General features: G+C 33.2%; 2 protein-coding genes across 2 annotated transcripts; one reads left to right on the forward strand and one right to left on the reverse strand.

The window, feature by feature from the left end:
- On the forward strand, positions 4,649-5,619 carry LOC18611773 (autophagy-related protein 13b). The gene is made up of 2 exons (XM_018129474.1): positions 4,649-5,345; positions 5,433-5,619. Exons 1-2 carry the CDS (start codon positions 5,106-5,108, stop codon positions 5,616-5,618), a joined length of 426 nt encoding a protein of 141 aa, XP_017984963.1. The 5' UTR covers positions 4,649-5,105; the 3' UTR covers position 5,619.
- LOC108661114 lies at positions 9,018-10,988 on the reverse strand. The gene is made up of 7 exons (XM_018117000.1): positions 10,827-10,988; positions 10,641-10,727; positions 10,220-10,459; positions 9,939-10,106; positions 9,801-9,854; positions 9,544-9,693; positions 9,018-9,466 (listed from the first exon to the last, which is right to left on the reverse strand). The coding sequence occupies exons 1-7, from the start codon at positions 10,986-10,988 to the stop codon at positions 9,086-9,088; spliced, it is 1,242 nt and encodes a 413-aa protein (XP_017972489.1). The 3' UTR covers positions 9,018-9,085.

Genomic DNA, 17,389 nt, shown 5'->3' on the forward strand with positions numbered 1-17,389 from the left:
TTAAAAAATAAAAATGAAGAAGTAAAACTGGGGAATGTAACCTAGTAAATAGTAATTAAAAATTAAAAATATTAAATATATATTATATATTAATGTATATATATAAAATTAATTCGATTTTTTGGTAGGTTTGATTCAAAAATTTTAGAACCAAGTATCCACCAATTAAACTAATTGTATCTGAATTGAATTGTTTTATCTAAATGCAATTTGGATAAAACAGTTTGATCCAATTCATCTATTGAGTTAATTGGTTTATATATATATATTAATATATAATATATAATATTAAATTAAATGATTTCTTGACCAATTATTTTGTCATTAAAGCATTTAATGGATTTACTTTGATTTATAAATATATTAAAAAGGTCATTAAATTTTTTGTTTCTTTTTATGAATGAATTATGAAATTATCTCATTAAAAATAATCAAGTTTAATAAAAAAAGAAAAATTTTAAGTGATAATGATTTTAATCATGATTTTATAAAATATAACTTTATAACATATTGGAATTTTCTTTATAAGAGAGAAATTCAAACTTAATTTTTGCAAAAAAGATAAATTAATTTACTTATCATGAAATCAAATAATTAAGTAAAAAAATATTTATTTTTATTTCTTAACACCGTAAGTCTTTTATACTTAAAAATTTGACTTATTAATAAATACATGTACCATCTACTAAAAAATTTATATTTTTTAAATATTTTTTAATTCAATTTAGTCCTTAAACACTTCAATTTGTTAAATTTAATTCATATACTGTATATTTTTGTTCAATTTAATCCCTATAACATGATTTAAATTTTTTTTTAAAAATATTTGTTTCTTAATCTATCACGTTAACATTATCATATCATTATGTTAATATCACATTAGTATTATCATATAATCATGTCAATGTCACGTGATACTACCATATTAACATGTTGGAGTGACATGGTATTGCCACGTCAATACTGACATCATCACTTTGAAAAATAAATATTGATAATGTAAAGAAAATGATTAAATTATTTTAATTTTTAAAATGGAGAGAATAAATTAATCAGATTTTGAGTACAAAAACGCATGGATAGAAGACTATCTAGAGACTTTAACCAATTTTACTTCACCAAGCTTAGAAGCTTGGACAGATGTTATTTCCTTGATCCATGTAAGATCTATCAGTCTCTGCTATTTGGGCAAGTTTTGGCTCTTGCTGTATACTACACAAGTTCCAAAAGAACAGCCTTAAAACTAGTTGGCCAGGGTCAGCCATCGGCTCCACTTCTCGTTCCTCGGCCAGTACTCGTGTGAATATCTTATCTACTATATAAGCCATGTTTCTTTGAGATGATTGACAGTGCTCAACCATTAATCTTTTTGCCTTCTCCTAGGACAAATCAAATTTTAAAATCAACAGGCAATGATTGCATTCAAAAACATGCACAACATAAAATAATTGCAGTTTTTAGCTTATGCAATTCCTGCCATTCCTTCTGTTTTTGCATTCATGAAACACCCATCCTTCCTGTGAGTTATTATTCAAGCATTTCAATGCAATGGGGTGGCTTCGGTCTCATGTTGCCACAAGAAGTTCAAGGCATTAGGCATGAATATAAATCACTAACATCTTCAATATTTTTAATGGAAAATTTGTACTCTTAATAAACTATTATATTGTGGATTTAAGTTACAGCATTTTTTCTTCAAAAGAAAAGGGGTTATATGATTGGGGCTCACAGAGAGGAAAACCCTTGCTTCAACATGTTCATTGTATAGAGGACGACCACCTTATGGGAAACAAATGAGTAAATTAGTAAACAACATCTCATTAGATACAATTTGTTTTTTTTGGTATCTTCCACCAGCCTTTTGCTTCCATAACTAGGTGCTTTCTTAGAAGCCACTACTTCTCCAGCCAAACAACAGAAAAGAGAGTTCATAGCATGAAATAATAGAAAAGACATGGCCAAGTCTAACACCATTCTAACAATGTGTATTAACTTGGTTCTGTTGCTCTCTCTCTTCTTCTCATCATAAACATGGATAAAAGCAAGCAGTTTCACAGTAAGTTTAGAAAAAAATGAATAAGGTGTGCTATGGTGCATACGGCAGTCGAATCATATTTTGTTTAACTTTATCAGTTCCTAGTTTAAGGTTGGATTTTAATGCATAAAAGGACGTCTCGTATGATATGACCCACCCAGTTTAATCTGATGTAATGTTATATCAAAACGAATGTAAGTTGCAAGAATGTATAGCAAGCTACCCTGCTTTCATTTCAACTGTATCAGAGGATTTGACCCCATTTGCACACAACCCTTTGTTTTGAAGAAACACTATCATATGATCAGGCTGCCACTATAAAGACGTGTTATTGACAAATTAGTTCTGGAAGCAACAAAGCTTATTGTATCATATTAAAAATCCCCCACCATTTTCAAGCCAGATTCTAACACAGCTACTTGTGTAGAGAAGAGGAATAGATGAAAGACAAGTCCTATAAGGAAGGAGTACAATCGCATTTGCCTTTATTGCAGATATCTCGACCGATCCTCTTACTCTCTAGTATTGATTGGAATCTTCTTAACCTTTTTCAATCTCTTTTCAGCTATAGTGACTCAACTATCACATGATAAACAAGTCTACCTCTCCCTCTATATGCATGTGTGTGCATGTCTAACACGGAATTTAAGTACTACCTTGCTAAAAGTCATTTTCAAAAACACAAAGAAGTAAAACTAGATAGTTAAGTGAGAAGCAAGTGGTGCCACAATGTGAAATTACTCTCTAGATTATCATCTCATTGAAGAAAATTTCATGCTGAGCATAAAACCTTTACTGAACAGACAATTGATTTGATTTCTACACCCAATTTAAACAATAACTATATGCCAATCAGCTCAAACTGAAAAAGGTTTCAGTTTACCTGGAACAAAGAAATAGAAAAAGAAAAAAATTCCAATGATCCAATGCTCTCAGTTGGTCTATATTTCAAAATTCACAAAGAAAACACTACAGAGAAGGAAATTGCAACTAGTCAAGTAGAAAAACAGAAAAAAAAATATTACTAGGACAAAAGATGAGAGTGAGGATTTTTAAAAAAGCATCACTGTTGAAAATTGGAGCTTCTACAGATGCTTATGATTCTCCAAGTTTGCCTTTGATTTATGAACAAAAGAAAAGATCCAACAACACAAGTAAAAAAATTGATGCAAAGGCTTTCAAAGCCCTAACCTTTTTTGCCTCAACAAAGAAGAGAAATTGAAGATCAAACGTAAAATATTAAATGCTTAACCCAATTGAAGCAAAAAACTTGAAAACGAAGCTCAAAAGCTCAAAAGCTCAAAAGTACCAGCAAAGCCAAAGAGTGAAAGGGCAGCGAGAGAGAGTGAGACAGTGCAGAGTGACAATAGTGTAGATTTGCCAGCACACAAACCAAAGAAGTGTCTAGTGTTAAAACAGTCATAACTCCTTTTTACTCTTGTTGTGATGCAAGTACAGCACTAAAAATTCAGTGTGAAGGACATCGGGGCTTTGAACTGAAATGGTACAAAATTCCTTAACACAAAAATGTTTACCATGCTAAATGCTGCCTTCTGGTGAATATTTCTTTTGTTTAATAATACACCAGTAATGCTGGTATATATATGCCCCCCATTTCTTGTAGTGTCTGTTCCCCATTTCTTTTTTAGCCTTTCTTTATTCCAAGTAATCCTGTCCTCTTGTACCACATATGCATGCTAAGCCTCACAGACAAACATTCACAAATATAACACCCAAAAGGAAAGAAATGATAAGTACCAACTTTGCAAACCATTGTCAGTATAAGCATTTATTCACATACATATAGGATAGAGACAGCAGTGGGTTAAAAGGAAAACAAAATAGGCAGAAAGCATACCTTGATACATACAGTTTCACCTAGTTTATAGAGACAAACATTGACTAAAGACCGGTCAATCTGTTGTTTAATATGTTATCAGAGAACCTACATTTTCTGTCAAAGTCACAATGAAGGAGATGCCAAAATAGTAATAAAACTAACAATGTAAACAAAAAAATTCACAAGAAAAAGAAAAATATCAACTTTCTCACACCTTTGCTACATTGAAGCATTTTCGATTTGTTTCGAAATCTACAGCAAATTTGTCTGCGTGAAAGCTGGGGGTGTTCTGAATCTCAAATAAGAGGAAAAGACAAATAGGGGAAAAAGAAGTGGGAGAGGGGAGACTTAAGAGATATAGTCATCATTGCAAGGTTCTTTTTATAATGGCACAGAGACCTGAGATTTTAATCTCAAATCTAAAATTGGATATAGTTTTGAATGAAATGGGGAAAGAACAAAGCAAAAGAGAACAAAAAAGGCAAAATAGGAAAAGAGAGACTACCTTGTCACTATAGGTTCCACTGTTCACAAGGTTGGCTATGACGAAGGTTGATTGCTTGTTGAGAAACAAAAAGAGAAAAAGAGGAGGAAGACAGAATAGGCTCTGACCGGCCCTGGAAAGAGAGGGAGACAGACAGAACCCCGAGATCTAAGCAAAGTAATATTTGCTTTATGAATTTAGAAAAAGTGTATTTGTTGTTTGTGTTCTTTTCGTAATTTATTCCCATTCTATTCAATTCTATAGAGTTGCTATCTGAAGAGCCATAACAAAAAATAATGCGCAAATAACTCACTCACTCTAAGATGCAGCTTTAGTAATGGTTACCTGAAAATTTTCCTGCTGAATACTTTGCTTGGTAGGTTGTTCAGTCCTAGGTCAAATAGATCAGAATGGTGTATCCCAAACTTTTATGCTGCTTAAAAGAAATTGCATTTGCAAATTAAAGTGTGCGTGAATTGAGGAATAAACCATTAAAATTAAAGCAACTTTAAAGGAACTCAGTTTACCTTCTTTTCTACAACTCTGGAATGCTTTCAATCTCTGTGCATCACTAGCCATCAGTAGCTTTGAAATGGCCAACCTACAAGGCCAAAGACTTCCCCGCCATTATTCCTTTGACTTTCATTCTTCCCTAAACCTTCAAAACTCAAAACCCTTCACAGCCTCAAACTCCCATCAAGATTCACAGGATTCATCACCAAGCATCTCTCATTCAGCCAACTCGAATGGAAGCTTGGACATTGGAAGTGCAGTCAATAGAACCAAATAATTTTGTGTATCATCTCTCCAAAGCTCTTTTGCGTTCTGAAAGTGCTCCAGTGAACATACCTGCTCCAAGGCTTGCTACTTCCCCCGCATTGTCCTGCAAACAAAATTTGCCACCATCTCCTCCCCTTAAAGTTACAAAAGCTGGTACTTCTAGTGATAATATCGGTCCAGTTCAAACTGGTGCAACTATTGAGAAGGTATTTTATATACTCATAATGGCATCTTGTGGTTTCTAGTGTATTTTGTTTTGCCACTTGGAATTATTTATTCTTTGTCTCTTGTAGCTGTTCTCCTTTGGGGAAGAAGACAATCGGAAATATTCTGGAGTGAAGTTATCTTCCAACAGCTCACCGCGAATTTCATTTTCCCGAAGTTCTAGTAGGTCTTTAAAGGATGATTTTGATGACTCTGAGTTTCCTTGTCCATTTGATGTGGAGGATGATGACATGACGGACCCAGGTAGCAGGTAAAGCACAGATCAAGTAAATTTTACTTTAAAATTAACCCCATCACATCATTTGTGCACTGTTTCAATGCAGACGATTAACTTACTAATTCTACTTTTAACTACCTGTGTTGTTTTTATCCTCGTTTTGTTGGTTCAGGACTTGATTTGGTTGTTTTAACTTACCCTGGACTAATTTCTCTATGTTGTTATGTCCTATTTGCTCAAAATGGTATAAACTTATTAAAAAGCTTAGAATCAACATATCATGTTTTTGCCAAAAGTAGTAGTTTTCCTTTGGGTGTGCGAATTTTTTCTTGAACTAGTTCTGATCTCTCAAGATTTGATGTAAGCATCATGATGTGGTGCTTCTGGGGAACTGAATAATCAATATCTAGTTCAGGTAGTAGCCTAAGTAGTGGAAAATCATGGTTCAGGGATTGGGATAAGTATTTGTTTATCATCTATGGAGAGCTAGCAAAGAAGGTTTGCTTTCCTGTTTTGAGAAAGACAACCTGACTGGTTAACTTTATAATATTTAATAGATATGAGGAAGTTCAATCATATTACTACGCTGAAGTTTCTAGTGTTAGTTGTATTTAGCAGAAAATAGTGCTAATCCTACTTCGGCTGCTTCTTGTAACGTGCAACTAGTATTGGTGTCTACATCATATTTGTTTAGATATCTTTTATTTTAACATAATTTTTGGTAAGGAAAGTAGGAGTATGTCTTTAAGTCACAGGGTAGGATTGGAGGCCACTTTTTAGCTGACTTGGCCTGTCTAATGAGCAAGTCTCTAACAAAAGCTGCCTTACTTATTCTCATTGTCAGTTGGTGAATAAATAAATTAACCTAAAGATGGGTGATTAAGAAGATGTGTTATTGACTGAAGGACATGGTGGTTGCAGAAGCCTTGTACACATTCCTTCTTGCTGTAATTTGATCCTTTCGATTTGTTTTGAGTTATAGGAAGGATAGCTTGTTAAAGGACAATATTCATGTAGGTTCTTTCACCTTTTTGAGGGCAGCACTCTTGTGCTAGTTTATCTTGCAGGTAAGGCTCAATGTTTGTGAGCTGTAATGTGTTGGTGTAGGTGCTTAGCAATACAAATTTAGGTTTAATTAATTAATAGGGCCATCTGTCAGGGTCGGTAGTGAATATAAGAGGTTTGTCGAAAACTATCAGTTGATGCTTGATTCCTTATGGATCTTAATTGATTGTTGAACAGATATCTGACAGTGAGAAAGTCTTGATTGACAGGAAGGTTAGGCTTAGAGTTGCTAGATTGATGGTGAGTTTTCCTGGTGTTAACTGTTGAAGTTTCGGAAGCAGAATAATAAATTGAGATTGATTCTTGAAATCAGTTGACAATGTTGTTGTTTAATCATATTTTGACCATTTCATAGATCTTCATGGTGATAGTACTTAGACATTAGGTTTGTAGATGGTTATGTTCTTGGGATTTATGGATGGATTCCTCTTTATCTGTTTGTGTTTTTTTTTTGGTAGGGGATGAGAATTAATTTAACGTAGAAGCCAAAGTTGAATGCCATAGCCTTGTAGGCCTTAAAGATTGCATGGGTTTAAACTTCTAATGGCTGATAAGACTGCGTGGCAGTTTATTTGCATGTCGTGTACTTTCTCTTGCTTGTATTAGATCATTTGGATGATGACCAAAGTTTATGGAGCATGGAAGCTGATGGAAATGTTGAACTTGTTAAGGATGTCAGAATCTGTACGTAAGATGTTTAGAACCCGTTCAAACTGTATTCTTCTAACATTAATGGTCTATTGTCCTTTGGACTCTGCACCAATATGTCTCGAGCTCAACTAATTAACTATAAAACAGTAACACAAGCTTTGAAGAAAATAAATGCAACTCAACTCATGTAAACCTCAGTTAAGTTATGTTGTTACTTTTCTTGGGTAATTTGTGAATGCAAACACCAAAGAAGTTTATTTTTGACGTGTAAAAGCAATTGCTCTGAACTTAATAAAGATGTTGTTTTGTTTTAGAAATTGCCCAATTGATAGACTCAACTGGTTTAAAAGTAATGAAGCACTCTATGCTAATGAATAGTTAATTAGAACAGGAGTGAGCAGCCTTTTGAAATTGGGGCTTTATACTGCTAGGTCATGTTAATAGACCAAAACCAGAGGAGTCATTTCATGAATTATCTATCCTTCTTGCCGTTTGCAAGGATAATGGTGACCTCTAAAATTGCAGCAAACAATAGCTGAGTAGCTGGTCTCATTTGCCATTGTAGTTGCAATAACTTTTATCATCCTTTATTACAACATGGAACTTTTTCAGTCTTTAAGTTGCTTTCCCGTAATGCTGGATATTATAAATCCGCTTGAAGGATTAAACAAACTGCAGATTTTATTTTGTTACTTTGTTATATTTTAAGGGCACACACAGACACTCACCGTTCAGTTTATTTCCTTTAGTTTTTTTTTTTTGGGAAGATCAGTTTATTTCTTTTAGTTAGTGTTTTGCTTTATTTTGTTTTTAGTATTAGGGATTGTTTATGAATAGAAAATCCCAAGATGCTGCAGTTGGTGCTCTTGTACGTATGCTGAAGAGAGCCCCTCCTCTTCGCCAAGACGTTTCAAGTTCAACTAATTTTTCAGAAGCATCCAGGCCAGAAATTTGGAGCAAAAGTATCCAAGAGCAAAACCAGATTTTAGAGGTCTTCATGTATCGCATCTTCTAGGCTTGTTGCATCAAAGACAACTTCTGATGCATTAGAGGAACTTCGGGGTTACAGAGAGATGAAAAAATTGTTGCTTAGTGAAGGTGGTAGGTCTTACGCATCTGCCAATTATGCTTCTGAAGCTGAACATTCCAGCAGAGGTTCATGAGAGTTTTGAACTCGTTCAATATTGGTATATTTGCATATATGTATAGCTCTATGGTTTGAGAGATTGCTACATGCTTTTACAGCTGAAGCCATTTTCCTCGTTATCTGCATATCAAAGTATATATGATACAGGTTTTTTTGGATAAGATTTATGAGTGATCTGTTGGCCTAGAAAACATTGTAAAAAGCACATTTGTTCTTCTCCTTTAGTCCTACATAACTGTATAGAACTCGTGGACATGCAGATATACAGGCTACATATTGACATTGTAGTACAACATCCAGCTCGCTGATGCTGTTGTCTCTAATGTTTTCCTTTGTTTGTCCATTTGTTCTTCCTTGAAAGCTCAAGGTAAAGAACATTGCACCCTTTGGAGTCTGCTCTGGACGGGGAGTGCAATTGCCTGACCAGCAGAATTGAAAGGAAATCTAAGTGCGTTGTTCTGTTTTATTTTTAATTATAATTTATTTAGATTATAGTGATCTAAGGGGAAACTGTGTATCGCCAGGATGCCATCACAATTTGCTTCAAAAAGAAAAAAGAAAAGGAATTAAACGAGACCAAACTGCATTTGTTTAGGTGATATTTGTCATTTTATTGAAATGGTTCTTTCCTATTTAATCCTTCAATAACGACAACTGTGAAAATCACCACCTTCACCCCCAAAGAAGAAAGTGTAGCGCCACTTATCATCTACATAACGATTTTTGCTAACAAGATAGCAGCGAGAGTACTTTCTCAGCACAGAAGATGGGTTGGGATCACTGTACCGATGACCATCATCTTGATTAACATACCCAACTTGGTTCATGAAACATGTTCGACGGAAAGGACCGCCGGCATATTCAAGACCACTTCCCATCGGAGGAGAAGAAGGGAAGGGGCTGTACACCGTTCCTCCCCAGAGCGTCAAATCGGCACCAGCCCTTAATCCAGTGAAGAACTCGTTCGCAAAGTAGCCAATCCCAACATTTCGAATGTTGACCCACCAATTTCCACTTGGTTCCTATTGTTATGGAACAAATAAATCGATGTTGTTCTAGAAAATTACTATTTAATAATCATATGAAGTTTTGGGTTTACCACGGTCAAACTCATGTGGGTTCCATATTGCGGCCCGTCAATTACTGAAACATGGCTAAAAGTAGAACCAAAAGTGGCGTAGCGATTTACTTGAACAAAGCCAGGACAATCCATATTATAGCATCCTGATATTTTCCCATCGCTTAATTGCTGAGAGATACAAAACGGTTTTAGTATTAGTAAGGCAATAGTGATAGTAATAGTAATAGTAGACTACAAACGAACAAAAGTGGGATGGGATGGGATGAAGAAAATACAGCCCAAGCTGCGAACAATCTTGGTTGACCGTCTCCGAAATACAGAGGGTTGACCTGGAATCAATAGTATTAGTTTAGAATTGGCGTTGTTGCAAATCGGCAAGTATTAAGTTGGCCTTTGGATAACTTTGAACTTACCATCCAACCTAGGTGGATAGCGCCTGCATTACCAGGCAATCCATTTGAAACCTCAATGATTGCTCCGCTAAATTGGTGATCTTTCACCTTTGGTTGGTATATAATCAAGTTTGCAGCCGCGCCTTTAATCAACTTCCCACTCTCCGGGCGCAGAACGATTCCAGCATTCTATGAATTCAATTATATGAATCATTTCTACACTAAATAAAAAGAGAAAAAAGAATATGGACTGCTGTAAGATTTAGCCATAATCAATTACATATAGTAGCAAGGATACATACATCATAACCAGTGCCACCCGATTCTTTGATTGGAAAATCTATTGATAGGTTTTTCCCAAACTTATTATAGTCAAAGGATCTGATCATGTTTTCTTTCCCAACTGTCCTTCGGATGGGAACGGTTCCTTTAGGACACCCTTTTCCCAACCCAACTAGTTTTGCAACATTAGTTGATGAGGAAGACTCGGTGCTGAATGAAGAATTTTTCAAATTTCTATGCAAAGCTGAACCAGGCCTCATCTGTTTTGGCATAAAGATCAATATTAGTAGATGTAGTTCATGGAAACAAATTGAATTGCATCTCAACGACAACAAAAACTAAAGAAAACTTTAGTTGTTGCTAATGCATCTTTGTAAGAAATAATACTGAGAATATAACAGATATATGAGGAAAAACATTATTGAAAAAAGGATCAAGAACCTCAATTTTGTGATTCTTAAGCAAAGGATGTAAAAGAGTTGGTTGTCTGTGTATATCCACACAATCAAAGATGTCCCCAAATGTTGTCTGCAACAACGAATATTATGTTAGCATTGACATGATCTATCTGATCAGTTATTTCAATTTTGAAGTACATGGATATATAAATTGTTTAGTTTCTCTAACCTTTATAGTCTTGGTGGTAGCATGCTTATTAATGGTTTTGACCTCTGCCATCTGCTCTGTTTCTTTCTGTCCAGAAAAGCCTCTCGTTGAAACTACATGGTTCGCCAATATGGCAACTGCGATGGTGACTGCAATACTGATTGTGAGTGATTTGTAATCCATGATTCTCTATACTCATATTCTGGATGGCATATGTGTATATGTATGTATATTAATAGTTAAATATGGCAATGATTGCAATAATCAGCTGCATCTTTCCTTCAAAAGCTTTGCAAAATTTAATGATTGTACAATTTTGGTATTGGGGCTGGCTCATTGCTGTCATTGCCAGCAAAAGTTCATTAACAGCCTTAAATGTAGAGAAGAAATCCAGAATTTGATTTTATTTCTCAATAAACCGTTTCTTTTTTTTTTTCCCTTGTTTTTCCTTAAAAGTTCATCATTTCCTTGTTCCTTGTAAGCTCTGTCAATATCTACTATTTGGGCAAGTGCAACATTTTTCATGTTAGTTTGTTTCTTTCCTTTTCTATGTATGATAAGGATGTTGAAACTTAAACTTGAATTCTTGGGAATTAAATTGAATTCATGAACTAAGATAATCATGAACTTAGTTGTACATGAATCTAATAATTCATGTTTTTTTTTTAAATTGATGTGTTTTTAGACTTTTTCTTTAACTTTTTTTAATACAATAAAAAGTTCTAATGTAGTGTTTTCGTATTACAAAGAAAATTGATATTGGCTGATAAATGCTCTAATGACCTCTTAATCGTATATGATATTATTACTTGACTCACTTGCAAGTTAAACTTTTCCGACACCCATTATTGCAATTGCTTTTGGATGCATTTGGATTTTCTATGTTGTATTCACGTAATACTTTATGCATTTCATTCATCATTTTTTATTTATTCACACCTTTGAGTTAAGAAGTCATTGTATTTAGTTATATATTTATGATATTGTATGTTCTTTTTGTAAATATTTTTATTTCACTTAATATTCATGAGTATATTAATTAAATATACATCGAATGTAATTTTCATTTATTATAAAAATAGATAGATTTATGACTTGTATTTAATAAGACTAATTACATTCATGAACTTTTTTTTGGTTAAACAAATATATAGAATAATGATAATTCATAATTGGTAATTAGGTAATATTTATATAATCACAACACACAATATGTATTAAATTCAATGTTTTAAAAAATAAATAAAAAATACTTTGATAAATTAATTTTTATTAATTAATGTTTAAATTAATAAATTATTAATTTATTGATTAAATAATATCTTGATTAATTAATAAATTTTCATAGTCACAAGCGTATTAATTTATAGAAATTTTACTGTATATAAGTAATCAAATTGATTCAGTTGACTAGGGCTTGCAGCTTGCTTAGGGAGTTTAGAATTTAGGTTTAGGTTTTGAAGAAAAGAAAGAGCAAAGTGTAAAGGTGACTAGGTGAAAAAAAAAAGAAAGAGTAAGGGACAGGTGGTTAAAAAATAAAAATGAAGAAGTGAAAATGGAGAATGTAACTTAGTAAATAGTAATTAAAATTAAAAATATTAAATATATATTATATATTAATATATACAAAATTAATTTAGTTTTTTGGTAGGTTTAATTCAAAATTTTAAAATCAAGGACTGACCAATTAAATCAATTGGATCATACGTTTTGAATTGAATTATTTTATCCAAATGCGATTTGAATAAAACAGTTTGATCCAATTGATCTATTGAGTCAATTGATTTATATATATATATATATATATATATATATATATATATANATATATAGTATATATATATATATAATATAATATCATATATTAAGTTAGATGATTTCTTGAGCAGTTATTTTGTCATTAACACATTTAATGGCTTTACTTTGATTTTATACATATATTAAAAATGATAATTAAATCTTTTTCTTTCTTTTTATGAATGGATTATGAAATTATCTCATTAAAAATAATATTAAGTTTAATAAAAAAAGGAAATTTTAAGTAATAATGATTTTAATCATGATATTTATAAAATATAACTTTATAACATATTGAAATTTTCTTTATAAGAGAACAATTTAAACTTAATTTTTGCAAAGAAAATAAATTAATATACATAATCTAGAATTAAATAATCAAATAAAAAAATATTTATTTTTTTTCTTAACACCGTAAACCTTTTATATTTAAAAATTTGACTTATTTATAAGTATGTGTACCATCTACTCAAAAATTTATATTTTTCAAATATTATTTAATTCATGTATGGTATATTTTTATTCAATTTAATCCCTATAACATGATATAGATTTTTTTTTAAAATATTTTTTTCTTAATCTGTCACGTCAGTGTTACCACGTTATCATGTCAGTATTATATCAGCATTGTCATATAATCATGTCAATGTCACGTGACATTACCACGTTAACATGTTAAAGTGACATGGTATTACCACTTCAATTCTGATATCATCACTTCGAATAATAAATATTGACAACGTAAGGGAAAAGACTAAATTATTCTAATTTTCAAAATTGAGAGAATAGATTGATTAGATTTTGAGTACAAGGACTAAATTAATGAAAACATACAGATAGAGAACTATTTAGAGCCTTTAACCAATTTTACTTCACCAAGCTTAGAAGCTTGGACAGATGTTATTCCCTTGTTCCATGTAAGATCTATCAGTCTACTATTTGGGCAAGTTTTGGCTCTTGCTGTATACTTCACAAGTTCCAAAAGAACAGCCTTAAAACTAGTTGGCCAGGGTCAGCCATAGGCTCCACTTCTCGTTCCTTGGCCATTACTTGTGTGAATATCTTATCTACCATATAAGCCATGTTTTTTTAAGATGACTGAGAGTGCTCAACTATTAAACTTTTTGCCTTCTCCTAAGACAAATCAAATTTTAAAATCAACAGGCAATGATTGAAATCAAAGCATGCACAACATAAAATAATTGCAGTTTTTAGCTCATGCAATTCCTGCCATTCCTTTTGTTTTTGCATTCATGAAACACCCATCCTTCCTGTGAGTTATTATTCAAACATTTCAATGCAATGGGGTGGCTTCTGTCTCATGTTGCCACAAGAAGTTCAAGGCATTAGGCATGAATATAAATCACTAACATCTTAAATATTTTTAATGGAAAATTTGTACTCTTAATAAACTATTATATTGTGGATTTAAGTTACAGCATTTTTTTCAAAAGAAAAGGGGTTATATGGTTGGGGCTTACAGAGAGGAAAAACCCTTTGCTTCAACATGTTCATTGTAGAGAGGACGACCACCTTTTGGGAAACAAATGAGTAAATTCGTAAACATCTCAGTAGATACAACTTGCTTTTTTTGGTATCTTCCACTAGCCTTTTGCTTCCATAACTAGGTGCTTTCTTAGAAGCCACTACTTCTCCAGCCAAACAACAGAAAAGCGCGTTCATAGTATGAAATAATAGAAAAGACATGGCCAAGTCTAAAACCATTCTAACAATGCATATTAACTTGGTTCTGTTGCTCTCTCTCTTCTTCTCATCATAAACATGGCTAAAAGCAAGCAGTTTCACTGTAAGTTTAGAAATAAATGAATAAGGTGTGCTATGGTGCATACGGCAGTCGAATCATATTTTTGTTTAACTTTATCAGTTCCAAGTTTAAGGTCAGATGTTAATGCATAGAAGGACGTCTCGTAGGATATGACCCAACCACTTTAATCTGATGTAATGTTATATCAAAACGAATGTAAGTTGCAAGAATGTATAGCAAGCTACCCTGCTTTCATTTCAACTGTATCAGAGGATTTGACCTTATTTTGCACACAACCCTTTGTTTTGAAGAAACACTATCATATGATCAGGCTGCCACTATAAAGACGTGTTATTGACAAATTAGTTTTGGAAGCAACAAAGCTTATTGTATCATATTAAAAATCCCCCACCATTTTCAAGCCAGATTCTAACACAGCTACTTGTGTGGAGAAGAGGAATAGATGAAAGACAAAGTCCTACAAGGAAGGAGTGCAATCTCTTTTGCCTTTATTGCAGATATCTCAACCGATCCTCTTACTCTCGAGTATTGATTGGAATCTTCTTAGCATTTTTCAATCTCTTTTCAGCTATAGTGACTCAACTATCACATGATAAACAAGTCTACCTCTCCCTCTATATATATGTGTGTGTATGTCTAACACAGAATTTAAGTACTACCTTGCTGAAAGTCATTTTCAAGAATAAAAAAGTAAAACTAGATGGTTAGGTGAGAAGCAAGTGGTGCCACAATGTGAAATTACATTTTAGATTATCATCTCATTGAAGAAAATTTCACGCTGAGCATAAAACCTTTACCGAACAGACAATTTCTACACCCAATATAAATGATAACTATGCGAATCAGCTCAAACTGAAAAAGGTTTCAGTTTACCCAGAACAAAGAAATAGAAAAAGAAAAGAAAAAAATTCCAATGATCCAATGCTCTCAGTTGGTTTATATTTCAAAATTGACAAAGAAAACACTACAGAGAAGGAAATTGCTACTAGTTAAGTAGAACAACAGAAAAAAAAAATATTACCAGGACAAAAGATGAAAGCGAGGATTTCTTAAAAAAGCATCGTTGTCGAAAACTGGAGTTTCTACAAATGCTCATGATTCTCCAAGTTTGCCTTTGATTTATGAACAAAAGGAAAGATCCAACAATACCAGTAAAAAATTTGATGCAAACGCTTTCAAAGCCCTAACCTCTTTTGCCTCAACAAAGAAGAGAAATTGAAGATCAAACATAAAATATTAAATGCTTAACCCAATTGAAGCAAAAAACTTGAAAACGAAGCTCAAAAGCTCAAAAGCTCAAAAGCTCAAAAGTACCAGCAAAGCCAAAGAGTGAAAGGACAGCAAGAGAGAGTGAGACAGTGCAGAGTGACAATAGTGTAGAATTCCTTATATGCCAGCACACAAACCAAAGAAGTGTCCAGCGTTAAAACAGTCATAACTCCTTTTTACTCTTGTTGTGATGCAAGTACAGCACTAAAAATTCAGTGTGAAGGACATCGGGGCTTTGACCTGAAATGGCAGAAAATTCCTTAACACAAAAATGTTTACCATGCTAAATGCTGCCAACTGGTGAATATTTCTTTTGTTTAATAAAATACCAGTAACGCTGGTATAAATATGCCCCCTATTTCCCGTATTTCTTGTAGTGTCTGTTCCCCATTTCTTTTTTATCCTTTCTTTATTCCAAGTAATCCTGTCGTCTTGTACCATATATGCATACTAAGCCTCACAGACAAACATTTACAAATATAACACCCAAAAGGAAAAAAATGATAAGCACCAACTTTGCAAACCCTTGTCAATATAAGCATTTATTCACATACATATAGGATAGAGACAGCAGTGGGGAAAAAGGAAAACAAAATAGGCAGAGAGCATACCTTGATACATGCAGTATCACCTAGTTTATAGAGACAAACATTGAATAAAGACCGGTCAATCTGTTGTTTATTATGTTATCAAAGAACCTACATTTTCTGTCAAAGTCACAATGAAGGACATGCCAAAATGGTGACAAAACTAATAATGTCAACAACAAAATCCACAAAAAAAAAGAAAAATATCAACTTTCTCATACCTTTGCTACATTGAAGCATTTTCGATTCCTTTTGAAATCTACAGCAAATTTGTCTACGTGAAAGCTGGGGGTGTTCTGAATCTCAAATAAGAGAAAAAGAAAAATAGGGGAAAAAGAAGTGGGAGAGGGGAGACTTAAGAGATATAGTCATCATTGCAGGTTCTTTTTATAATGGCAGAGAGATCTGAGATTTTAATCTCAAATCTAAAATTGGATATAGTTTTGAATGAAATGGGAAAAGAATAAAGCAAAAGAAAACAAAAAAGGCAAAATAGGAAAAGAGAGACTGCCTTGTCACTATAGGTTCCACTGTTCACAAGGTTGGCTATGAAGAAGGTTGATCGGGTGTTGAGAAACAAAAAGAGACAAAAAGGAGGAAGACAGAATAGGCTCTGACGGGCCCTGGACAGAGAGGGAGACAGACAGAACCCCGAGATCTAAGCAAAGCAAAGCAATATTTGTTTTATGAACTTAGAAAAAGTGTATTTGTTGTTTGTGATCTTTTTGTAATTTATTCCCATTATATTCAATTCTATAGAGTTGCTATCTGAAGAGCCATAACAAAAAAATAATGCACAAATAACTCACTCACTCTAAGATGCAGCTTTAGTAATGGTTACCTGAAAATTTTCCTGCTGAATTCTTTGCTTGTTAGGTGGTTCAGTCCTAGGTCAAATAGATCAGAATGACGTATCTCAAACTTTTAGGCTGCTTAAAAAAATTGCATTGCAAATTAAACTGTGGAGGAATTGAGGATGAAACCATTAAAATTAAAGCAACTTCAAAAGAAACTCAGGTTACCTTGTTTTCTGCAACTCTGGAATGCTTTGAATCTCTGTGCATCACTAGCCATCAGTAGCTTTGAAATGGCCAATCTACAAGGACAAAGACTTCCCCAGCCAATATTTCTGTGACCTTCATTCT

This window comes from Theobroma cacao, chromosome 1 (assembly GCF_000208745.1).
Source record: "Theobroma cacao cultivar B97-61/B2 chromosome 1, Criollo_cocoa_genome_V2, whole genome shotgun sequence".
Lineage (NCBI taxonomy): Eukaryota > Viridiplantae > Streptophyta > Magnoliopsida > Malvales > Malvaceae > Theobroma > Theobroma cacao.